General features: G+C 40.8%; 1 protein-coding gene across 2 annotated transcripts in view; it reads right to left on the reverse strand.

Moving 5' to 3' along the window:
* The window catches only part of ABTB3 (ankyrin repeat and BTB domain containing 3), a 251,108-nt gene that overhangs the window by 52,909 nt on the left and 171,005 nt on the right, over positions 1–27,194 (reverse strand). For both annotated transcript variants that reach the window (XM_058189707.1, XM_058189706.1), the window contains exons 2-3: positions 26,771–26,920; positions 14,699–14,903 (exon numbers count right to left, since the gene is read on the reverse strand). In XM_058189707.1, coding sequence (XP_058045690.1) covers positions 14,699–14,903; positions 26,771–26,920 — 355 coding nt within the window. The remainder of the gene's footprint in view (positions 1–14,698; positions 14,904–26,770; positions 26,921–27,194) is intronic.

Here is a 27,194-nt window from a genome sequence, read left to right on the forward strand (position 1 = left end):
AACTACCTTTAAAACCAACATAAATTTTCCCCACCTTGTTCTCACCATTTGGAGAGCCTAGCTTAGAGCCTAGAGTTAAACTTCTAGAACAGGGGTGTCAAACTGGCAGCCCACAGGCCGGATGCGTCACATGCAGGCCACACCCACCCCCAGCTCCATGAATGTCACAAATGTCACGCAATGGCAATGTGATGCGATGAGTTTGCCCCTCCCCCATGTCTACAGAGTATCTTCAGTACATCCTTTCTCCAACTAAAAGGAAAGTTTCCAAAGTATGGTAAAAAAACTCAATATGGTGTCCTCAACAATGCAAACAAACACCATCCATTTTTATGTGCCCTGGACTTAACTTTTGTTTTGTCATATACTGTAACTATTTCTGATTGCTGAGCTTGTTCTTATGCAGCTATTCAATCAGTGCTGCTAGTTCCTAAGGTCACACCCTCCCACAATCACACTCTGGTGCTCTGTGAACAACAACTGACCCTCTCCTTGTCCTTCAGAAAGACACAAGCAGCAAAGCAAGAAAGCAAAAAACAAAGACCACCTACTACTTTCATTTCAGGAAGATTTTAAAATGTATTAGCCCGACAAATATTTCAAGGGAATAAATGTGCCTTTTTCCTCTTTTAATTCAGTGTAATCATGATGGGGATATTAGCTTAGTCAGGTAAACAGTTTGTCCAATGAAAAAGCCCTCAGCCACAAGAACAGAATGACTTTGCTTTGGTCTGTCTCTAGAGAAGCAGCAGCATGAGTTTCAAAGGATGATATGTAGCTGGTTTGGGAGGATTTTTGAAGTTTGTGACTGTTGTAAGAACAATGAGAAAATTGTGCGGCAAAGCTCAGCCATCAAATGAGATTGGCCAATTGAAAACCTTTTAAGATTATTCATAAATACACATATTTTTATACAAAGTTGCAAAGTAATTTGCTTGTCTGCTAAAGGAAAGCAAGAAGAGAGTAATGTTGAAACAGATAAACATAAAGGTTCAACTTCTCAACTTCTTGGCAAGAATACAAAAGTGATCTGTTACTCCCTTTCTCCAGAATCCAGTTTTCTGGCCTAAAACTGTCTGAATAGTCTCTTATCCAAGAACTATCTTGCTTAGGTACTTTGAGATTAAGCAAGAACATTTAAGTCCTGCCTTCTAGCTGGGTCAAGAAGCCTATTGTGCAAAGCAAATTAGAAGCACCCAGTACAGAAAATTTAAAAACTTGAGAATCCATCTGTCTATTTCAGATCATAGCAGAAAGAAATGTATCTCCACTCAGTCTCCAACATCTTAGGTGCATTTGAGAAGGGCTTCTGTCTAGATGGAAAGATTCCAATATGGGCAATCCCGAGACACATGATAGAAAATATAAATATATATCAAAAGATGGAGGTAGTTACCTATAAAGAACTTCTTTGTATGGAAAAGGGGGAATTACAATTAAAATCTAGAGAAAAGATGGGGGAAGAAGGGAAAAATTATACATGGTTCCAATATGGACAATTACAAGCTAGATGGAAATTAGATCAAAAAATAGGTGTTAAGCAAATTGAGGATAATTTGTTAAAACAAATGAGAGATCAAGGCCAACAGCATATTAAGAGGTTGTATAATGTATTAGTAGAAATAGACTCAGAGACTGAATTGATTAAGGATTGTATGATTAAGTGGGCACAAAATTTTCAGCAACCAATAATGTTGCAATAATGTTGGAAACTTGGGAAAGAATTTGGGTGAGGAATGTTAAATTTACACAAGCGCAAAATATGAGAGAAAATTTTTATAAGATGTTTTATAGATGGCATTTAGACCCCCAAAAATTGTCATGTATGTATCCTAATGTACAGGCTAAATGTTGGAGATGCGATTGTGAAGATGCCACTTATTACCATATATGGTGGACTTGTAAAAAAGTTAAAGCATTTTGGATTAAAGTATGGTGGATCATGCAGAATATTTTGAAAAAGAAGATTAAGTTTACCCCGCAGTTCTTTTTACTAGGAATAATTATGGATTGTACAGCTATAGAGACTAAATTGATTTTGAACTTAATAACAGCCGCAAGACTTTTGATTGCTCAATATTGGAAGAAAGAAGAATTACCTACAATTGAAGAATGGACACTTAAAGTATCAAATCTGGCAGAAATGGCAAAATCTCTGCTTACTTGAAACACTATATACAAGAAAAATATATTTTAGAATGGAAAATGTGGATTGATTATATTCAAAATAAGTATCAGATAAAAAAATATCGAATAGCATATGAGTAAATTTAGGAAATATTTTGTATTAGATATATTTCTGAAGGAGAGGGGAATTGAGAGTGTGATTAAGTGTGGAGAGACTAGAGATTATAATTTAGGAATTATTTTAGATTATGATTGTTAGTTTTGATACCCTGCATTTTGTTCTGGGAAGTCAGGGTGGGGGGTGGGGGGTAAGGGGGAGGGGAATTGGGGGGTTGAGGCTAGAGATGGAGTGATGGTTAATGTACAGGGATTATTGAAGATGTATAAATATAATTAATGTAGGGTCGGGTCTGCCCAGTTACCATTTTAGAACGGTGGGGAGGGAGAAAAGAGAGAGTAGGAGGTAGGAAAGAGGAGAAGAGGAAGGAAGAGGGGTAGAAGAGGGAGAAGGAAGGTGGAGGGTGGAGGGAGGAGAGGATGTAGATAAGAGAAGGAGAGGAAGGTCTGGAAAGTAGAAGGGAGAAGAGGGAAGAGTGTTAAAAAGGGGGGTGGTGACTGGGCAGGCCCGACTAATTGTATATAACTGTACATTGAATGAGTTGTTTGACATGATTGTAAAAATAAAACTTTTTTTATGGAAGAGAAGGGCTTCTGTCTGACTGAGGATTTGCTACTAGTCGATGTAAACCAGGGGTCTCCAACCTTGGCAACTTTAAGATTTGTGGAATTCTGGGAGCTGAAGTCCACAAGTCTTAAAGTTGCCAAGGTTGGAGACCCTCAATGTAAACAACACTGAATTAGATATATCAATCATATGTCTTGGTATAAAGCAACTTTGGCTAAATGTCTACGGAGATTTTCAATCATCCAGGTCATGCTTGTCCCAAAGGTGCTTTTTTATTTTCCCCCCAAGAGGCAACTGGACTTTCTGTTTTTTTTTCTTTGAAGACATTTTGCTCTCATCCAAGAAGCTTCTTCAGCTCTGACTGAACAGTGGGGAATTAAAGAATTTATATTACTTGCAGACAGCTGGTTTTTTAGAGGGTCATTAAGGCCACCTGGAGGGTTATCTGTGTCATCAGGGTTACCTGAGTGGTGCAAAATGGTGTGGTGCCTTCTTGGAACTGTTGAAAGGATTGTGTTGTAGATTGGAGATAGATGATGTCGTATATTTCCCTCTCTGTTGAGAGAGGGCTGTTCAGTTTTGACATAGATGGCCTCTTAAACCCCTTTCAAACCAGCGATCCTCTCTGTCCAAAATATGGACTTTGTTGTCTTCTGAACAAACACATCAGGACTAGATTCAGCAGTCCATCTGCTTTTAAAAGACACAGGCCACTCTTTTGAAGATGGCTGGCTGTCTGGGAAACTCTGGGAGTTGAAGTCCACAGATCTTAAAGTTGCCAAGATTTGACACCCTTGATATAAAGCAGGGGTCTGCTTTAGGTCTCCAACCTTGGTCCCTTTAAGAATTGTGGACTTCAACTCCAAAGCTGGCTGAGGAACTCTGGGAGTTGAAGTTCACAAGTCTTAAAGGGACCAAGGTTGGAGACCCCTGATATAAAGCATTTTCTAAGTTTAAGCCTAAGTGTAACGGTTAAAAGGCAGTATTGCAGGCTGACTCTACTCACTATCCAGAGTTCGATCCTTACCAGCTCAAGGTTGACTCAGCCTTCCATCTTTCCGAGGTTGTTAAATGAGGACCCAGATTATTGGATGCAATGTGATGACTTTGTAAACCACTTAGAAAGAGTTGTAAAGCTTTGTGAAGTGGTATATAATTCTACATGCTATTGCTACTATATTGTCAGGTTCTCATTTGCTTTCTAGCTATTTCCTTTAGTTTTTTGTTCCTGTGATCCAAACCTTGCTTTAGTTTCCTTCCTGCTCTTTTTCATTCTTTTTTCTTTCTCCAAGAAATTATCAGGAAATAGATGATTGTGGTTGTTAAGTTTGGGTCTGTTTGAAGGGGAAAAGAACAGTGTCTCCTCTCTCTATTGTATAGGCAGATTTGTTTGTGTTCATTAAAATGTTCAAGGAGAAATTAGCCATTGCCAATATATTCACAGCATAAAAGTATTATTATACTTGTATGCATTATGTATAGATCAGCTTTCCAACCAGGTGCCTGCCAGATGTCTTGGATTTTGGCCATGCAGCCCCAATACATCTGAAGAGAAAGCTGGTATGCATGTGGCTGTCTGTTTATCTCTCTGTGTGTCTCTCACTATCTTTATCTTCAGAACTCTGTCACCATAATTTGTTGATAATTAAATTTTTTCCCAACATTATTGCCCTTTAACTTATGAACTCCTCAACATCTTGTTCCCATATTTTACAGTGCATACTGTACTGGAGACTAAGGAATATTAATGCAATAAAATATGCTTGCAATATATGTTAAGGCTTTACATGATCAACATTCAGCATGCTGCACACACTCCCATAAATTCACTACACACTAACTAACCCTTGGGCTGAAAATTAAAGTCAGGGACAAATTGAAGGGCAAGTCAATTAAACCTTGAGCAGCAAATTCAAAGCCTGTAGAACAATATTTTTTGGGGGTTAGTCTCTATAGAGTAAGTATTTTATGCAGCCTTGTAAAATTAACACAAAAACAGGAACTACTGAAGTACATTTTCATTGAGACATTAATAGGAAACTAATTCTATAGAATGAATTAACAGAACAGAATAACAGAGTTGGAAAGGACCTTGGAGGTCTTCTAGTCCAACCCCCTGCTCAGGCAGGAAACCCTATATCATTTCAGATAAATGGTTGTCCCATCCGTTCTTAAAAACTTCCAGTGTTAGGTGATAAAATATTTCATTGGTACAGTTACCTCATAAAAGGTGGCTGAAGGATCTCAGAAGAAGACTAATAAGCAAACAGATAGGCTGCACAGCTCTTTAGGGAACCTCTATATTCTATATTCTTTTGAGGGAGATATACTACTAAAATTCTCCTGTGTGGTTATCTATTTGTAATTAGCCAAAACAATGCATCATAGGGCAACAATTCTTGAATCAAAATACCTCAAATGTGCTAATTTAAAGAATGCATACATAATCCAGGACCCATCACTCCCATGGAATTTCAAATTTCAGGACCATTAAATCTTTTGGCTGCTGCAGTGCTGCCACAATCGGCTACAGTCATGCAATGGTGATTTCCAATGCTCCCTATCAGCTTCCCATATGCAAAGCAGTGGTGAAATCCAAATTCTTTTACTACTGGTTCTGTGGGCATGGCTTGGTGGGCATGGTGTGGATTGGTGGGTGCGGCAGGGGAAGGATACTGCAAAATCTTCATTCCCACCCCACTCTGGGGCCAGCCATAGGTGATATTTGCCGGTTCTCCAAACTACTCAAAATTTCCACTACCAGTTCTCCAGAATCTGTCAGAACCTGCTGGATTTCACCCCTGAAAACAAAGTCAATGGGAAGCCAGCAGGAAGTCAGAAGTCACTTCCACTCCCTTTTTTTGCCAGCCTATGGTCATTTTGTTTATCTCTAGGTAATTAAATATTAATAAAAGATGACCTAATGGTCATAAGGTCTCATTTCCATTAAAAATGACTATAAATGATCCTAGGAATGAATGCTTACAACTGTTAATATTTGATCTTAAAAAAAACCTCTGTTCCACTGAATAAATTTCCAAAAATAGGTTTTCACTGAGCAGATTAAGATTGAATTCATTTACTTTTCAAAAGAATCTATTTGCCCCATGGAAATGGTTAGACTCCTTGGCTCAACTGTAATAAAAGTTCAATTTTCAGGCAAAAAATTAAACTTTTCTATGAGGATTAGAAATGGAAAAAGTGAAAATAATGAATTAACTGAATGATAAAAATGTTTCAGACTGCATTTCTAACCATCACTGTTTTTGCTTACACATTAGGAAAAAATTTGTTCCTGATATGTAGGATTTTTTAAAATTACATAATTTTTATCAATTTGTATTAAGGCTCTGCAAATCTTCTCTGCTTGAATGTATTTTTTTGTCTTTCCACTATTAAGTGAATGGAAAGGAGAAACATGCACAAGGCTGGAAAAAAGTAAGAGATTAAATATCCTGAGACTAGTTAATCCATATAAGGTAAACTGTAAGTGAAATCACAGAGAACAGGAAATTTCCACACTAGCATTTTGCCGCAGCATCTTTCAAAAAGAAAGAATGTGTGCCGAGCACTGATTGTTCACTAAGATTACACTGTTCTACTTCTAACTTTTCCATGGGGCCAATAATAGACTGATAACAAATTGCAGAATTAAGAATAAACTTGAGAACAGCTAATTGTGGGAAAAGGTCACGCAAGATTCAAGATTCCAGGTGTGTCCAACATGAAGCCCGAGGCCAAATGTGGCCCTGGACAGCTAGTAATGGGGCCCCACAAGATTGTAATCTTTTAACACTATTGTGTTATTTATACATTAATATATTATATATTTTAAATGTACCCCAAGACAATTCCTCTTCACTTAATGCAGCCAGGCAATCCAAAAGGTTGTATACCCATTTTCTAATCTAGATTCTTTTATGAGGAAATTCTCAAGGGTTCTAAATAGAAGAGTGGCTGGGCTTCAGAGTGAACACAACAGAAAGCTTTACGCATGCAAAGTTGCAAACTGTTATATCTGTTAGCTCCAATAAAGTCCTCGCGGTTACGACCCGTTTAAGCCCTGACAACAGTCAGGCAATCCCTGATTGGTTAAGACGCGCTAGGATTAAAGCGGGAGTTTAAAGCCCTGTCATTGGTGTAGTTCCTGAGGCAGCGAGTATTTAAGAGCTGTCAAAGGGGGGTTTCGCTGTTAATGTTCCTCACACTGTTTTGGTTAGTTGAATTGTTAATAAACAGTTGTGTTCCTGCATTGCTCGGGTGGACCCTTTCTGTACCCACTTGCGACCGATATAATACTGGCGACGAAGGTGTGGGGGGGTCCACACAGCGAAGTACTCCATTCCTCGTGATGGCAAGCGCTCACTTGTTCTTACCGTTCGAGCCGGCTGCTGAGACATGGGACTCATTCCTAGTGCGTTTTCAATGTTATATGCACGCCCAGGACTTTGCAGACCTGCCCCCCCCGCGTAAGCGCGGCTACTTCCTGAGTCTCTGTGGGCGAGACGTCTTGGCGACGGCCAGGGTCCTGGCCGCGCCCCAACCTGTGTTTGAAGTTCCGTGGGACGAATTGTTGGAGAAACTGAGGAACCACTATTCCCCCTCGCCGTCACAGATAGCCCGCAGGCATGCATTCCGCAGCGCCCAACGCCCAGGGAATCGGTAAATGACTATATTACAGCCCTACGCCCGCCGCCTCTACTGTGACTTTCCTCAGCTTGATGATGTCTTACTGGATCAATTGGTGGCCGGGTTTGCGGATTTGAGACTGCAGCGGCGGCTGCTCGCTCGCTCTGATGTCACCTTAACCACGGCGCTGGATGAGGCTCGGGCGGCGGAGATGGCTGAAGCATCGGCGGCGGAGATTCGGAAGTTCCGCCTGCCTACCGCCCCGGCCATCCCTGCACTGGCGGTCCATTATGAGGAAACTAGCCCCTCTGGCGGGCACCCTGACTCGTCGGACGAGGACGAGGAGGTGCGCCGCCTCCAGTCGGCCCCCCGGCGACTGGAACCTCCAACCGCAAATTCTTCCCCGTCTTGTGTTGGTTGCGGAGGTGGCCATGAGGGGGGCGACTGCCGTTTCCGGGACGCCGCCTGCCGCCGCTGCGGGAAGCGGGGCCACCTGGCCCGAGTCTGCCGTGCGACTTCTATACTGGCCGATGCCCCCGGGGACCCAACCCAACGCAGGAAGCCTCCTGTCCGGGCTCCCAAGCAGAGAGATGAATGTTTTGCGATCGGGCATGCCACTGCCACCCCACTCGGTAATAAAATGTACCTTACGGTAAACCTAGATGGCAAGCCCTGCAGGATGGAACTGGACACGGGCTCTTCAAAGACCTTGATCGCCTGGTCCACGTTAAAGCGGTGTTTACCTACATTTTCTACCGCCCGCCTGCGGCCATGTCCAGTCACCCTCAAGGACTATCAAGGGAGGGCTATTCCTGTCAAGGGCTGCTGCGATGTCTTCGCCAGTTATGGGGAATTCTCCGGAAATTTGCCCTTGATTGTTGTAAAAGGGGACCTGCCAACCCTGCTCGGGTTGGATTGGTTCAGGGTTTTCGGCCTGAATGTTTTGGGAGTCCATTCTCTGGGTTCAGTCTGTTATGAGAACATCACCCGAGATTTTCCTGACGTATTAAGCGAGCAGCTGGGTAAATATTCGGGTACTCCGGTGTCCTTCAGTTTAGACCCCCAGGTAACGCCTGTCCGTTTAAAAGCCAGGAGGGTGCCGTTTGCATTGAGAGCTAAGGTCGATGAGGAACTAGATAAACTTATCTCACAGGGGGTCTTGGAACCGATAGATCACTCCCCCTGGGAGACCCCTATTGTAATCTCATTAAAATCTAACGGGGCAGTTAGGATATGTGCCGATTACAAGGCAACTATTAATAAGGCTCTCCAAGCGAATCCTCACCCAGTGCCTGTAGTGCAGCATTTGCTGCACACCTTGGGTCGGGCTCAGTCTTTGCGAAACTTGACCTAACGCAAGCCTATCAACAATTGCCAGTCGATGAGGGTTCCGCCTTGGCACAGACTATTGTAACACACCGGGGCATTCAGATGTAATCGCCACAGTTCGGCGTTAGTATTGCCCCGGATATTCCAGTGTCTGATGGAGCGGGTGCTTCAGGGACTGGAGGGGTCGTTCCGTATTTTGATGACGCCCTCATCTCAGCTAACCCACCCAGAGGACCTAGCTGTGAAACTGAGGGCCGTCTTACTCCGCTTCCGGAAGGCTGGACTAACGCTAAAGAAAACAAAGTGCCAGATAGGTGTTAAGCAGGTGGAATTTCTGGGATTCCTCCTGGATTCCCAAGGAATTCGCCTGCCCCTCTAAGGTGGAAGCAGTTTTAAGTGCCCCAGTGCCCACCAACAAGATGGAACTTCAGGCTTTCCTGGGACTGCTAAATTTTTACGCGATTTTTCTGCCCCATAAGGCCCCTCGCAGAGCCTTTGCACCGGTTGCTAGATACTAACGTGCCGTGGAAGTGGGATAGGCGGCAGCTGCATCGCTTCGGGCTGTTAAAAGCCTCCTGACGCCCCGGCAGTCCTTGTCCAATATGACCCCAACTCCCTGTCACTTTAGCCTGTGATGCCTCACCATTTGGCGCCGGGCTGTGCTGAGTCATGTGTTGCCTAGTGGAGCCAAGCACCCATCGCTTATTACTCAAGGACGCCAAGCCAGAGCGTAACTATAGCCAATTAGATAAAGAGGCCCTGGCGGCAGTGGCGGAATCAAGAGATCCCACCACTATCTGTATGGTCGTTTCTTTTCTTTGATTACGGACCATAAGCCGCTCGTTGGCCTTATCGCTGGGGATAGACCTTCGCCACAGATTTTGTCCCCTAGAATGTCCCGCTGGACAGAATTCTTGGCCGCGTATAATTATAAGCTGAGCTATAGGCCAGGTAAGGAGATCGGGCATGCTGATGCCCTGAGCCGCTGCCCTCTAATTACTCCGCTCACTGACCCAGCCCCTGCTGTTCCTATATTAATGGTCGAGGAATGGCGGACTCGCATCTGCTGCGGATATCGCGAGCCATACTGCAGAGGACCGGATCCTGGCCCAGGTCTTGGACTGGGTCCGAGGGGTTGGCCGGAAGCCCGGTGGAAGGGGAATTCATTCCCTTTGGACGCCGACAGCATGAGTTGTCAGTCTTTAAAGGATGCCTTCTGTGGGGAAGTAGGGTTGTGATTCCGTCCAAACTGACAGAGGTTATATTAAAGACCCTCCATGAGGCCCATCCGGGTATTGTCCATATGAAACTACTGGCCAGGAGCTATGTTTGGTGGCCGGGAGTGGACAGGGACATTGAGCTATGTGTCTCTAGTTGTCAGAGCTGTCAGCAGTCAAGGCCGGCTCCCCCGGCAGTGCCCGTTAGGGAATGGGAGATGCCCCGTGCCCCATGGTCCCGAATTCATTTGGATTTCAAGGCCATATTTAGGTCAGTCCTTTTGGTGGTAGTTGATGCCTACCCCAAGTGGGTGGAGTTGCCAAACATGTCATCTACCACGGCGGAAGCCACTATTAGATTCCTGGAGCGGTTGTTCGTCACACACGGGTTGCCCGACCTCGTGGTGACCGACAACGGGCCGCAATTTACTTCGGCACCTTTCCAGATGTTTTTGGCTAGGCATGGCATTCGCCATGCGCCCACGGCCCCGTTCCACCCGGCGGCGAACGGCCGGGCTGAACGGGCTGCTCGATCTGCAAAAGAGGCGTTAGCCCGCCTGGGCCCCTCAAATTGGCATCACCGCATCTGCCAGTACTTACTGGCACAACATACCACCCCAGACCCTGTTACCTACCTAAGCCCGGCCGAAATGCTAATGGGACGGCGGCTCCGGACTACCTTGGACCGATTGCATCCCCAATTTGACTCTGGCTATACACGGGACTATGAAGAAATAAGTAGGGCATTTGACATGGGGGGCCAGGTATTTGCCCAGAACTTCGGGGCCGCCCCCAAGTGGGTGCCCGGCGTGATTACCCGCATAACCGGACCCTATTCTTACAGGGTCCGGCTGGCCGATGGAAGAGAATGGCGACGTCATGTAAACCAGTTGAGACGACGAGTCCCGAGCACGGAGGAATTACACCACGAACAACTAGTTCCAACTGCTAGGCCGGATACCCCTACGGCCTTTTATGACAATACTGAATCCTCGGCAAAGGCCAGCCGGCCGAGCCAGGGACCTGGAGAGGGACACCAACCCTCAAACCGCAGAGCGATCTCGCCGGAACACGTACCTGGGTCTCCGGAAGTTCCCGCGCTGAGTAGTCCTTCCCTTGGGGCGGAGTCTTCATCTTCGGCGAGTCCAGAAAAGGCCTCGCCTAATCCTTCTGCAAAGGGGGAATCGTCCTTGGTAGCAAGTCCGGCCCATATCCCTCCCACTCCTGTGGCAACATCATCCGCCCAGGAGCTTAGGAGATCAGGGCGGAGCCGGAGACGCCCAGCGTATTTAGATGACTACGCATGCGCGATCCAAGAGGGGAGGGGTGTTATATCTGTTAGCTCCAATAAAGTCCTCGCGGTTACGACCCGTTTAAGCCCTGACAACAGTCAGGCAATCCCTGATTGGTTAAGACGCGCTAGGATTAAAGCGGGAGTTTAAAGCCCTGTCATTGGTGTAGTTCCTGAGGCAGCGAGTATTTAAGAGCTGTCAAAGGGGGGTTTCGCTGTTAATGTTCCTCACACTGTTTTTGGTTAGTTGAATTGTTAATAAACAGTTGTGTTCCTGCATTGCTCGGGTGGACCCTTTCTGTACCCACTTGCGACCGATATAATACAAACCAAATCCAAAATGCCCTATAAGAACTCCAGGACACTCAAGCACTGGATACAGAAAAGAGTTGAATACTGTACAAACCAAGCAATTGCCAAGGCAAAGGAGAAACAGAATTGGGGGAAAATGCCTATGAAAATTCTCAGTCGTGGTTGTCCCAAAGATGCTTTTTTTCAAAAGGCAACTGGGCTTTGTTTTTTCTTGAAGACATTTCGCTTCTCATCCAAGAAACTTCTTCAGAAGAAACTGAAGAAGAAACAAAGTCCAGTTGCCTTTTGAAAAAGCATTTTTGGGGTTGGGGGGGAAAGGAAACATTTTATATGAATTTCTTGTACCCCTCAAAGCAGTGGTGGGATTCAACCGGTTCGCACCACCATTTTGGCCGAACTGGTTGTTAAATTACTGGCTGGCCCCTCCCCGCTCTTTCAGAAGTCCCCACGTGCCCTGTTTTGACTCCCAGGTAAGTGCAAGGAGGCCTACTAGGCCAAAAATGGGGCACAGGTATGTGTGGCATTCCCCCCATGGTCTGTTTTTGTTCCCAGGAGGCTGCAGAGAGGCCTACTAGGCCCAAAACGGGGCATCCTCCCATAGCCCATTTTTGCTCCTAGTAGGCCTCCCTGCACTTGGTGCAGGAGGCCGAGTGCTGCCTGTCAAACCCCCTGGTCACTCCCACCATGGATATGCCCACCCAGCCGGTCAGTAGGGCAGAGAACTGGTTGTTAAATTATTTGAATCCCACCACTGGCTCAAAGGTTACAGGCATCATCAACCAAGAGATGCAGATGTGCATCTTTCACATTCAATCTTCAGAACTTAAATGCAGGAGTAGCTGAATACATTCTTCTCTAGGGTGAAACAGAAAAGCAATGCACATATGGAAAATAACCAGACTAGCAGCTGTATTGAACTCTGATGCTGGGATGAGACATTGTCTTGTCTTCCTCCTCTTCCTTCCTTGCTTCTTTCCTTTCTAACATAAAATCAAACTAAAAACAATTCCTTCTTGTAAACACCCCTCCCCAAAAGAAAATAAAGAAAGAAATGAGCTGTTGAGAAAGGAAAGTGCTAGCATATGAAAGTAAATCATATGCTAAAAAGAATGATATCTCTTTGGAGAAACTAAAACACAAAAGGAACTTTTGAAAATACTAATAGAAACCACTTTAACCAATCACATTTGTGAGGCTGCATGAGAACTGAAGCTAAAAAGGAAAGCATTAAAAAGAGATCTGGGCCTCTCCAATCCTTTGCACTCCAGATTTTCGGTGCTGAAGACCAAGGCACATCTGATTAAATGGCAGAAAGAATCTTTGCTCTTTCCAAATCAACCGCAAGTTCCTGGCAACCATACAGAAAGCTTATTCTGGCTTTAACCGCATTACCACAGTTCCTAAAGTGGTTTTCCAGAGAAAGGGAATTTGTCAAATAGGTTTAAAAAGGAACAGACCTTCCTCTGGTTTTAATATAGTTCCAATTACTTCATAACTGCTAAAATTGCAATAATGTGCAGTAAAATGTAACTAGATTATGGAATAAGGTCTCTCTCATTTTTTTAAAACTTACCTGGCCAGAATTTTGGTTTTTTTGGGGTGTGTGTGTAAAATTGGTATAAACATAGAGGTGGTAATTTGAAATAAAATATGTGCAAATTAAATGTTTCTACATGTCCATTCTAGATTTCTTAGATCACCCCTGTGCCCTATACATTGGTTAGTATATTTACTATCACTAAATAGATAGTAGATAGTAGCAATATATATTGAAATTCAATATACTATGTTAGTATTAACATTTCTTATCTTGAGTATTACTCTGATATTGTTGGGATGACCACTTTATATAAGGTGTGAAATCAGTGTAATTCAGGAGTTCTCAATGCAATGTACTACTACAGTATGTTTACTGAGGTCTAACAACTATCTTCTGTTTTGGAAGTAGCAGGAGGCAGCAAAGAAGAAGGGGGAGTAATTTAATTTCAGGAATGCAACTATACATCATGAAAAGAAGAAACAGAAAGAGTGCCTGGTGTCATTGATTCATAAAAGTGCAAGGGTGAGCAAGAAACCAATTCTAGCTGGTTTAAATTTACTAAGAAGAAGAAGCAAGCAAATGGGAATCCACCAATTTGATGGTCCCACATACAATCCAGGATGAAGTTACATCAGGGCATTATACAGAACTTCAAGAAGGAAGCAATCATACTGATATTCCCACGTGTTAAAATAAAAAAAAAACCCTATTACTAAGAAAAATATATTAAGAAATAACAAGGAAAGAGGCAAAACTACTAAGTAATAAGGAAGGTTTCACTGGACAATTTTCAACAGATCCTTTAAAGACACAATAATAAGATTCTTTTGATTGAGAAAAAAACTGCAGAAAACAGTTTTGCTGAATGAACAAATTTGGCTATAGGCACCATAGATTTGGATCTTGAAATATAATCAGACAAAAAATAATGAATTATGACCTTGTTCAATGTCACTTCTGTGTCTCAACAGACTTTATTAGCTATCTGCTGCTCTCTGACACTAATTCTTTTGATGATGGTTCTTATTCAGGTGCTATTCCCAAATTACTGCTGCAGAAGTCCATTAAATTTGTAAAAAATATACGTTTTAAGACCAAACCTGCTAAACCTGTTAAAAACTACAAACAGAACCAGTAAATTTCCTTTCCAATTCAGAGACTCATCCTAACAACCAAATATATATAGAGAAGATCACTCCAAAAGAGACATCTGGAACCAATCTGCAGCCTGTGGCCACTTGGTGTCATTTTTTATATATTCTGTATCAGCCACAGAGGGCTTTATGGCAAACAAAATGTATTCCAGCAAGAAGAAGCAACTCCAACCAAAATAGATGGAGTCAAGAAACCTACAGTCCTTAGCCATCATTTGGTAACTACTATATTTACTTAAAAGACTAGATTTTCTTTCTAAATGATGTACCCTTAAAATGAAAGGATTGTCTTAGAGTTACTAAGAGTATATTTATTTAATTAATCTTTTTTTAAAAAAAATAACCTTAAAGACAAGTGTCTTTGAGTAAATACAGTAATTAAGGAATTGTGGGTCCATTCAACAGAAATATTACCTTTCTGTCTGTAGTGTGACTTTGGAAGGCTCCACATTGGGGTTCTCCCATTCCATTTGTGGGCAGTGCATAAAATAACACAGAGTGTACAAGGCTTCCGGTTCCCAGTAGAGCGACCCCTGCCGATGATGCAAAGGTGTGGTGTTGCCATGTTGCTTTGCACTGAGCGGCTGCAGGTGGTGCATTGCCCGAGACACCAGGTCACCTGAAAAGGAGCAAACAAGTCACTAAGTGGCTTTTCTTATTCTACTTCAACTATAGCCTTCCCTCTTGATAATCACTGGTTATGATGTATAGAAGCAGAGAGTGCATAAACTGCATAAAAGTTGTAGTCAGCATGAGATTTATTAATAAGCAGAAATACTATCTATCACTATGATTGGTCACATAATCAGCCAGATGTTTAGATTAGATTTAGCATTATTTTCCACCTGTTGAATTCTTCCCAAGGACCTAAGATAAGCAACTGTTGTTTGTGGTGTTAAAGGTATTTTGGCAGGATGTAACTGTTCCAAGTAAAGTTGCCTTACACAATTGACTGGTTATGATGTTGTCAATGCCAATGGCATTCAAGTGGCACTTTAGGTGATTATTTAAATTTCTATGCCATCCAATTTCCAACAACTCTGGGTGGCTCAAAAGTAAAAAAAAACATTAAATAAGAAAATAATACACTAAGAGGCAAAAATAAGAAAGTAAGAGATAGCAAAGATGACAATAGCTTCACAGAAACAATAAAGAAATACACATTATGCAAGGGGGCATCACTCAACCTTGCCAAAGTTCTGGGTAAAGAGCCAAGTTTTCAAGCTCTTTTGAAACAGCAGCAGGATATCCCTCACCTCACCACAAATATAAAAAAAAGACATTTGTTGACTTCTGGTTGGCCCCACCTTTCTCGCTGGGTGCCTAATTTAAGGCACTCCGCACTGGATATCATAAAAGCCGGTGAAAACAGTGAAAAACAGCTATTCCCGGCTTCAATTTCTCCCTCTGGTTGAAAGAGAGAGAAAGAGCAGGGGGGAGAGTGGTAGATTCCCCTAGGGGCTTTGTTTTTGTTATGCAAAGTCCCGAAAGGTTGAATCCCATTGAATCCTCCTTTAATCTCCAGTATTCAGTGCGCTCCTGCAAAAGCAGGAAAAGAGGAAGGTGTCCACCTCTGCTCTATTGATTTCTTTTTGTGGATTCCTACATGCAGACGGAAGAAGCACGAGTGAACAATTATTGGATTGCAAGTATTTTTGAATTTCTGACTTCCACCTTTTAAAAAGAGAAACTTTTTTTCCCTTGCTTTAACTGATTGTTTAAAATGGCGTTTGAGAGGAAGTGAAAGTACAGCGAAGTAAAGTGGAAAGGAGCAAGCTGCGTAACTAAGAAGTTAAGAAGCTAGGAAATACTATTTGTGGATACTTAAAGGAAAAATCGCGTTTACTTGCTGAGAAAGTGAAACTGAATGGAGATTTTATCTTATTGTGCTGGACTGTGGACTGTTGGATTATATATGTTTGTTTAAGTATTTCATAAGGGGATTCTCAGCAAGAACTTTGCCATGGAGGTTCTTTCAGAAGAATGGATTCGTGACTTTGTACAGGATTATACAGAAAGAATGTATTTAATTATTCAAAAATAAGAATTGATAAAAAATGGGGATGTTTTGGATGAGAGCTTGGAGGAAATTAACCAGTCTAATCAGTACTTGGAATATGGAATGGAGGCGCAAGCAAAAACAGATAAAAATGAAGATATAGTCATGAATAATTAAAATGATGCACAGAGCTTTTTTCCAAAAAGTTTAGATGAAATGCCTGAATCTGTGTTACAAGAGGCTGCCTCCCGAACTGGAAAAATTCACAGGATTAATGCTTTTCAAGAGTTTTCTTTCCGGATTGATGGAATATATGGCAATAATTTGTGGATTGTTGGACATTAGGAAATATTGTGATTGATTTTTTAAAAGGAGTAATAAAGGAAAGACAGAGACTAACACATCAAAAAAAATGGCAAGAGATAAAAGTATTATTCTGGAAAGAAGGTTTTTTTGAAATATTAACAGACAAAAATATTAGCATTCTTGAAAGATTAAAGATTTGGAAGAAATGGGTTGATTATATGTTTCACATCTATCATAAAAGACTAAATATTTGGATTTATATTGGATTTTGACGAGGAAGGACTAAAGTTGAATAGATACTGTAATTTCTTGTATTGAAATTATATAATGTGTTGTATTGAATTGCAAATAGAATATTTTTGAAAGGTCTTACATAAGAAAGATATGGGGGGGGAATTATATGGTTATAGAAACTATAAGGGAAATATTTTCTGAATTGGATTGGATTTTTATGTATTAGCTGGTTTTAAATACTTTAGGATTAATTTGTTTTATTGATTTATATATTTTATTACTGTTAATTGTTATTTATTTTTTTTGAAGGATTTTGGTTATGTAAGGAGGAAGTCAGAGTTAGAGGGGGGAAATTGGTATAATATTTTTGGGGAAATTTTTTTTTTAGTATATGTTTATTTTATTTTTAACTATACCTTATGTTTGTTCCGGGAAGTCGGGGGGAGGGGGGAGGGGGTTTTGTGAAGGGAGAGGGGAGGGGGGCTGGGGGAAAGGGGAAATTTTTTTTTTGTAAAACTTTTTGAATTTAAAAAAAAAAAAGACATTTGTTGTGCTCTCCCAGCCCTTGATTGCATCATTCAGAACATGCAAAGGTACTCCAGAAGCATCTCAGCAGGTAACGGCATTGGCTGAATTTGTTTGAACTTACAAACAATCTTGTATCTCCCAGAGATGAGACATACACAGTGGCCAGTCTCCCGGGGTTCTGGAAATCCCTTAAAACTTGATCCTCTATCTAGGCAATGTCAAATCTTAAGAGAGGTTGAGGTCAGGGTGTCAGTGGACACCCTGTTGTGTGTGTGTGTTTTTTTACTGTTTTCAATGGTTTTTTTTTGTTCAGATTGTTATATTTTGCTGTTGTATTTTTAATTCATTTAATTGTACATTCAAATATGTTGTAAATTATCCAGAGTGTTTTGGAGTGGTGGCTATAATAAATCTAAATAACAACAATACTTTGGTAGATGAAAGCAATGGCAACGGCAAAAGACCTCTGCACTATTGCTGGAAAAAACTGTACAATTGTGTTGTGCCTTTATTTTATTTATTTATTTATTTATTTTATTTTATTAAATTTTTATACCGCCCTTCTCCCGAAGGACTCAGGGCGGTGTACAGCCAGAATAAAACCAAAATATATACAATTTAAAACAACATTTAAAAAGAGCAAATTTTAAAGGCTGATTATTAAAATTTAGATTTAAAAATTTAAAAATATTAAGAATACCCAATTTAAAATTCAACACAAATTATGCCAGTTTTATTATTTTGTTTTCCACTTAGGAAACAATCCTTTTCTCTACAATGGATTAACCCAAACTAGGGCATTCTGGGATACAAGGAATGGACTCTATCTAGATAACGTATCATTTATTGATGCAGAATTATGCTATTGCTGCCCCCTAAATTTTGGCTCTTAGAAAGTAGAGGATTTTGATTCCTAGTATTTTCTAGCTTGCATTGAAAGATGAGAAATTGCTTTAATACACATATAGTAATTATTTATTTATTTATTTATTTATTATTCATATTTATATACCGCCCTATCTCCCGAAGGACTCAGGGCGGTTCACAGGCATATAAAACACTTATATACAATTTAAAATAAACATTAAAAAACTTATTCTAATGCCCAATTATTAAAACTAGAAATATAAATATTAAGACCAATTTAAAACCCCTAATCAAATTATGATTTGATTCTTTATCTATGATGGTAAATAAAATTGAATGTTATTTTTAAAATGGAGATATAGTTACCCCTAAATAGAAATTCTGTTGGTTCTAAATGCCATCATTTATCCATTGCCAATAATTTGTTAAAATATATTATTCTGGGGTTAATTAAATGGCATTATTCTTAATTGATCTGTGATCAGTTAGTTTTTGGACCCAATTGAAAATGTTGTTTTTGCCTTGAAATCCTAATCTCCTCAGATCTAGATAGATAGCTATTTTAGGTGAACCTGTGTGTCATCTCCTCTGTGTTATAAATATCTCACTGCCTTGATCTCTGTACCTCTCCAGCGTGAAGTAAAAGAAATGAGATATTTTCAGTTGTGATCAATACCATGGACAATGCCTTCAACAAATAACCATGCCTAGTCATTGCTAATGATGCCGTTTTCCACTCCTGGCCAAGTCACTGTTCTTTCTGAGAGGCCTTTCGAGGCAGAAAAGCTTTTATGCTGCTGTTTATTGAGTTATGCATTATTGGGGGTCTTAAACTTGATGTACTGGTCAAATTTGTTATTTATTGCCAACTGGGTCTTTTTTTTTTCTGCTATGCTCACAGTCCTTGATCATTTTCTTACTTCTTAGATGATTATCTTGGAGGATTGGTTTGTTTTTAAGAGAAAGAACAGGATAAAATAGCAAATAAAATGTAGAATAAGAATACATACAGCATATGCCATTAAGCAAACATGCTGACAAATCTATCAAATCAACACTACAAAATACGTTCTGAATCAGGGATGAGGAATGATGGCCCTTTTATAGCCTGCGGACTTGGCTGGCTCAGGAATTCTGGGAGTTGAAGTCCACAGGTCGAAAGGGGACCATTGTTCCCCACCCCTGTTCTAAGTAGTCTTGCCAACTGGAAAATAAAACCCTACCGTTTTCTTAACAGAAAATAATGGCATTATTCATAAAACACATTTTCAGAGGCAGATGATTTTCTTTAGCCAAAGGAGCCAGGCACATTCCAATATGCTGTGCCTGGCAAGAAATTCATTGCAGCACATAATATTTGCTTTGCTTGTGACAGAAAGCATGTGGCCAAGTTCCCCCCTTTATTTTAGGAGAGTCTCCTCTTTCTCTCTGTGTCTGCTAACTGTCGAAAATTAGGATTGCATAACTGAGATTTTTGGAGATTCCTGAAATGTTTAACAGGCACTCTATTCCATGCAACGTGGCATGGGCTTTTGAATAATAGCAATGCTAACACAAATAACTGCAAGTGAAAAAGCTGTGAGGGACAACAATTTAAGCACCATTGGTTATCGTACAATGTCAAGGATTTGATTCTCAATCCTATGTTGGGTTTGAATCTCAGCCCTGTATCTTCTTATCAGCCTAATAAAAAGTAAAAAATGTTCAGGTGCACATCTCCTTCCATGTATTTTTTTTCCTTTCCTTTTGTTTCCGTGTATCACAGCATACTTCAGAACAAATATGGATTGTAGGCACCCATCTATTTTATTTTTTTAATATCTCTGGGATTTTTTAAATGCAGATCAACAGAAATCTATCTGTATGCCCTGTGGATTGGTTGGTACAGCAGCTCACAGGAATTTGAGCAAGAATGTCAAATTCTTCCTTGAGCCTGGTAGCTGCCAGAATAGGGAAGGTCAGTCTAATGAACAACAGTCTATATGTAGCTATGGAACGGCTTGATAATGTATAGACAGACTGCTACTGCTAGCTCTTTGTGAAATGTGTAGCAAGGATATGAAAAGGGAGGAAACACTGGAGGGAAAAAGCAAACAGAGTGTTGTGGTCCACCAGCAGCCTGCGGAGCTGCCAACGGAGTCGGACAGCGATGAGGCTGAGGAAGAACGTGGGCCAGTCCTGGAGGCTGGGGAAGGCTCAGATGAGGGCTCTGCATCGGAGGCAGAGGTGGGGCCAGGGCCATCTAGGAGCGATGTGCAGACTCCGGAGCCTCCAGAGGCTGACAGTAGTGAGGCAGAGGAACAGGAGGAACCTGTTCTTAATGCACGCATGAGAAGAGCTGCCAGAAGGCAAGAGCAGCTAAAGCAAAAAGGACGACTTGGAAGTAGGGCCAAGAGTTGATTGGCCCCTCCCATAAGGCTTAAAAGACCAGCAACGGCATTTGGGCTCTTTGTCAGAAAACAAGGTTGATAGAATTTCTCCTCGTATTGCTGCATTTATTTCTTGTCGGCTTCTTCTGCTTTTGAACTTTTGCCAAGAACAGCCTTTGGTAGTTAGTCTAATTAGACCAAGGTTGGTGATAAGACTGAGGAATTGTGTTATGAAGAATTTGGTTTGGTTTAGTTTGGACTATGCTGAGAATGAGTTAATTCTCAACTGTTTTAATAAAGTTTGTTTGTTTTTGAACTGATTGTGTCTACTACTACCTACTTGGGCCTAGGTCACAACACAGAGGCTGTGATTCCAGGGTACTGTAATTTCTGCTTACTCCCTAATATCTTACGACTCATTTTAAAGAATTCATTTTTCTTTTCCTACTAATAGGAAATTACTCTGCTCAGAATGAATCCTATATTTCTTAGAAGTCTGTAATTCTTAATGGGTTGTTGAGCACGAAGTTGATCCTATATGCAGCCAACCTAGAAAAATTAACTACAAATGGATGTGTTTCTCACTGCCTTAGCAATTCCCTGAAAGTCAATAGCATTTTAGCAAACTTATATCATACTTTCAGAAAAATACAGGACAACTAGAATTAATGGTTCTTCCATCAGGACCTAGACCCAGGTGATTAAATTCTCAGGTACCTTGGTTTCTGCTGCTGGTAATCAACAGATCTGTGTATGATAGGCTTGCATTCATATATGATATGGTGACAGGCAAGTGTGCAGATTTGGCATGTGTTACTGAGAGAAGGATGTTGCCCTATTGGAAACATGCCCAATTATATTTCAGGTCCTAAGTACAGTAGTCACCTAGTCAAGGACAACTAGGAGAGTTTTGTGAGACCTTGTAACAATGAGGAGCTCTGCACCAGATATGAATGCAGGTCATAGAATCAGCCCCCTTGACAAGCCAGATTTGCTGCTGATATATCAACCAATTTCCTGCCCAGTAGCCTTTCTTGAGCCCTTGGAACTCAGCTCTGAGTTGGTGGTGAAGTTCACAAGTTTACTAGCTTTCATTTCTTCAACCTCCATACTGTGGGGAACTGAATTAGTGCTGTTCAATGGATTCCACAATGACCTTGGGTTTAGTACAAATGTAGCCACAACATATATTGGAAGGTACCCACTGAACTTGCTCTTTACTCTATTGCAGAGAAATCATGATCTGAAAATTAAGGATATCAACAACTGTCCTTTTCACAATGAGTTGCTTTCATCACCCCTTCCTCATCAAATTGCACTTCGCAGAGGCTCCAAAACTCCACAGGGTGAAGTTGAACCTACTAAAATGACCCACCCTAGGATCAAATGAGTAAGGAGGCTTTCCAGAGGGTGCTTCTAAAATCTCCTCCATACACTTGGTGGACAGTTCCATCCTGTGCCTGCTTAATGGAATATGGGGAAAGGCAGAGCAAAGGATGTTATTGCACCCATGAAACTTTGCCCCACTTGCCAACCCTAAAGTGATAAGGACCTGAGGGAAAGGAAGTGACTAAAAAGAAATCTACAGCAATTTTTCTACAATGCAAAAGTCAGGCTAGTAAGTGAATAGCTACAGATAAGAGCTCATGTTTGATCCTATAGAGTGGTGATCACATCATCAAAATGTTGATTCTTTTCCTTGCTTATTGCATCAAGAGGTTATCACCCAGTGATACTGTTCAGAGCAATCTGAACCCTTTAATGAAAAGATGGGACAAGGATTCTAGAAGCACCAGGGAGGAATTTCTCAGGAGATTGGTTGGACACTAGTTGGAGAGAATCCACAACGGAGAGATAATGTCACAAACATGCCTCATGCCTCTCCTGGCTACTTCAGGTGACTACGTAAGAAGCAGGTGAGTGAATTTGAGAGAGAGCCAATATTTTCTGAGGGAGGAAGTAATGTACCTTGCCATGAAGTCCTTTCTGATGATGTTTGATAATTTTGTCTGGTTTCTCTTTTTAGGGAAGTAGTGGTAGCAAATCACAAACCATGGATCCAAGACAACATGTATGATTTGAATTCTTTTTAATCATGAACCAGACTTGTAATGGAACATAAATGCTATTGGTCAGCTGATGGATAATCTTCTACAGAACCCCTCAGTCCAATTAAACCTCTAAGCAATGTTCAGCACCATTGATTATGGAATCATTATGGACTGTCTGTAAAGGTTGGGAGTTAGAAAGTCTGTGTTGTAGTAGTTTCACTCCTACCTGATTGAGTGGTTCCAGTTAGAGGTCATGGAAGAGAAGAACAGATGTCAATGAGTCAAAGGTTTGTGCATTTTGGTAAATTAGTATTGTTTCAGCCCTAAGTAAATAGGGGTGCCATACCAGAAACATTTTGTTGTTGTCATTGTTTACAGTCTATATCATTCCTTACAGTTTTAATTTGTTTTGCATTTGCTTCTGTACAACCATAAATAAAGAAATGCTTCAGGATCATTGAACAAGAGTTAATTATTCTTCAAAACCCTCTAACCCAGTGTTGGTGAACCTTTTCGGCACCGAGAGCTGAAACAGGAGCGTGTGTGTGAAACCAGAAGAGCAACTGTGCATGCATGCGCCAGGAAGATGATCTTCTGATTTCTGGTGTGTGCATGCACACTGGCCAGCTGGTCTTCACATGTGCATGTGCACCAGAAACTGAAAGACCAGGTGGCCAATGCACATACGTGTGCCGGAAACTGGAAGATCATCTTCCCAGCATGCGCACACACACTTGGCAGCTGCTCTTCCAGTTTCTGTCGTTCCTGTGCATATGAAGAACAGCTGGCCAGCGCACTGGAAAGGGGAAGAGCAATGGGTGACAGCTCACGTGCCCAGAAAGATGGCTCTGCGTGCCACTTCCGATACACATGCCATAGGTTCACCATCACAGCTCTGACCAATCTATATTCATAGTGAGATTGGATAAAAATATATGTTTAAGAACAAAGTCTAGGTCAAATATTCATTCATTTAGTACTTATGGAAATTTAGACGGGAGAGTATGGGATGAATGTGTGATGCTAATTAACTAAACCAACTAATTAATTTAACTAACTAATTAACTGATTTAGATAAGAAAATGATTTTCTACATGTTTTTAAACTGAGAAAAAGAAGTGACGTGATAAACTTTGTTTAAAATTATGCACAGCATCTAGAACACTGAAAGAGATAATATTTTCTCTCCCTTTAAATAACTCTAGAACTTGGTTCATTTCTACATACAATTTCTAATTAACCTGACAGATTTGGTTTCACACATCATGCTAAACCATAATGTATATTGGTTTCATATGTTGTATAAACCCAGTCACTATCATTCATTAAACATGTTTATGGTTTAACATGTTGAATAAATTTAGTTAATAAACTACAGTTAAAGAAAACAGTATTTTAGCATTTTTATCTAAACTGTCTGAAGAATCTATACTGAAAAATGTGCCCACTTTTGAGCTTCGTAACTGGATTAATTTTTTCAGATACTTTTTTTAATGATGAAATCCAACAATATGTACAATTCATAAAATCAACTAGATGTTGTGCAAATATCTGACATACAGTAAAACAATTAACTTGTAAACTTCCTTGTGATTTCTCCATATAGATTTAGCAATGATTGATGCTCAGTTGTTTCCCATGCCAGATCCTATTGCTTCCTTTTTTCTAAGGATTCAAATAAACACCAATTTTGAAAACAGACATTAACAGAAACTGATGCAAATCAATATCATAACCATTTTAGGTGTTAAGTTTCTTTTTTATCTTTATAACATTAGGCTCTTGACAGCGTATTGTCTGAGGCCCTAAGAGTTCTGGCCCCTATTCTTTCATGATCCAAATCATGTGTCTTTGTTCCCCTTTCTGTCATTGTCTTGCTTTGCTTTTTAACACCAAAGCAATCTCAACAAGGGATCATTTCCTACTATGGGTTGCCTAGCAACAGCAGGTCCTCAATCAAGGATACAGCATTTACAGAACAAAATTCCAAAGTAGGGAAAGCAAATTATTATTGCTGTGTATCTTTTTTGATGCATATCAGTTACTCTGATTACTATTTTCAGTGATAACACGAGAGGGTTAAGCACAAATGAAGTCTTTGCAATACAGTAGCCAAAATGGGGACACAGCTGGAATTAAATGTAAAGTTAAGTTGAGATAAAATAAGATAAGGAAAAACTAGAAAAAATGGCCCAAATCAAAATACTGAGCATTTGTAACTTGCAGAGAATTGACACTTAGCTGAGAGAAAAAGTCTACATTCTAAATTGGAAGCTGCTGAAAAAAGTCCACACTCTAAATTAGAAGTTGCTGTCTCAAATAAAATTTGCAGATCCCAAGGTCACTCTAGAGAAGAGTATGGTCCAGAAGGCAGATCTTTTTAGTGGTTGCCCCCTTACTCCTGAACACACAACAGTTCTTGAGAAAAGTTTTTATTCATTTATTCATTGCCATGGTGGCACAGTAGTTAGAATTCAGTATTGCAGGCTGACCCTGCTCACAGCAAGGAACTCAGTCCTGACCAACTCAAGGTTCACTCAGCCTTCCATTCCTCTGAGGTTGGTAAAATGAGGACCCAGATTGTTGGGGACAACATTCTGACTTTGTAAACCACTTAGAGAGGGCAGGCAGTCATTAAGTAATTCCAACTTTCCCCCATTGACTTTGCTTGCCAGAAGATGACTGAGAAGCTTGTTAATGACTAGCACATGACCCCCAATATGTAACTGTTGTAAATTCATGCCAGATGCCAAGCGCCCAATTGCTGATCACATGACTGTGGGGATGATGCAATGGTTGTAAGTATGAGGACCAGCTGCAAGTCACCTTTTTCAATATCATTATAACAGTCACTAATTTTTATTTATTTAGTTAGTTAGTTTGTCAAACCTGTATAAGATAACAGATATAAGTATAAACATGATTATGAATACAGGAAATGGATACAAATAAATGGGGACAGTAGGACAGGGACGGAAGGCACGCTGGTGCGCTTATGGAGGCCCCTTACAGATCTCTTAGGAATGGGGTGAAGTCAAGAGTAGACAGTCTAAGGTTAAAGTTATGGGGGTTGGGGATGTGACCACAGAGTCAGGTAGTGCATTCCAGGCACTGACCACTGTTGCTGAAGTCGTATATTCTGCAATCGATTTTGGAACGGTTTACCTTAAGTTTGTATCTATTGTGTGCTCGTGTATTATTGCGGTTGAAGCTGAAGTAGTCATTGACAGGTAAGACATTGTAGCAGATAATTTTATGTACTACGCTTAGGTCAGACTGAATAATTATATAATAATATAATTATAATATATTATATTATAAATAATAATTGAATAGTTGTAAATTGAGGACTATTGTATCCACATATGCACACATACCTATACATAAACAATTTGATTTGTGCTTTTCAAGGCTGAATGCAAAAATCCTACTCCCTGTGACACAACATAACTCTTTTCTTATCTGCCATCTTCTTATCCTCAAACATACTATATACAGCTCCATGACCTTGAAGAAGAAGCAGAGGTGGGATTCAGCAGGTTCTGACCTGTTCTGGAGAACCAGTAGTAAATTTTGAGTAGTTTGGAGAACCGGTAGTAAAAATTCTGACTGGCCGAGCCCCCATATATTCTCTGCCTCCCAAGTCCCAGTTTAGGGGAAGAAATGGGGATTTTGCAGTAACCTTTCCCTGGAGTGGGGTGGGAATGGAGATTTTACCTTCCCCTGCCATTCCCACCATGCCACACCCACCAAGCCATGCCACACCCTCCAAGCCACACCCAGAGAACCGGTAGTAAAACATTTTGAAACCCACCACTGATCTGAAGGGAATCTTCACTAATGTTTAACTTGATCTTAATATTCTAATCATAATATTCTTAATATTCTAATCTTAATATTCTAGCAAATGAAAAATAAATTTGCACTGTTCAAGTTAAGCCTGGCCTTTATTTTCTTACATAGCAAAAAGGTTCATCATGATTCAAAACCTGTCTTCTGAACAACTTCACCAAGAGAATATGAATTGATGTTACAAGTAGGTAACTCACTACAAACCTGCTCTCTGGGGGTATGATGTGGTTGCTCAAAAATCCAAAGGAGAAAAGAGTTAGAAAACATTATGTGCACTTACTAAGTTCTGCAATGCTTCCCACGCGTGTAGCAAGCAGCGACTGCTCGATGGTTCGCAATTCTGATTGGCTAAACATCTGGACATCTCCTGGCTTATTTGACCTTTGCTGTTCTTTGTGAAGATTCAGACTCTCTGGCAGGCAAGGAACACCTGGTGTTAAAGCAGAAAGAAGAGAAGATGAAAAATTCAATGTGGTTATAAAATCCAGACAACTGCAGGGTTTTCAGTTTAACAGACTCAAATCTACAATGCTGTCCTACAATAGGAGACTAAGCATTGATCAGTCCAGCCTAATACTATGTATTTTGATTACCAGTGACTCTAGGATTTTAAGAATGTTAAGAACAAAGTTTATTCTTATTCTTTAAGATCTTCAGCTCAACTTCAGCCCTGCTATCCAGACATTGTTTCAAACTGGAGATAA

The sequence above is a fragment of the Ahaetulla prasina genome, chromosome 7, assembly GCF_028640845.1.
Source record: "Ahaetulla prasina isolate Xishuangbanna chromosome 7, ASM2864084v1, whole genome shotgun sequence".
Taxonomy (NCBI): domain Eukaryota; kingdom Metazoa; phylum Chordata; class Lepidosauria; order Squamata; family Colubridae; genus Ahaetulla; species Ahaetulla prasina.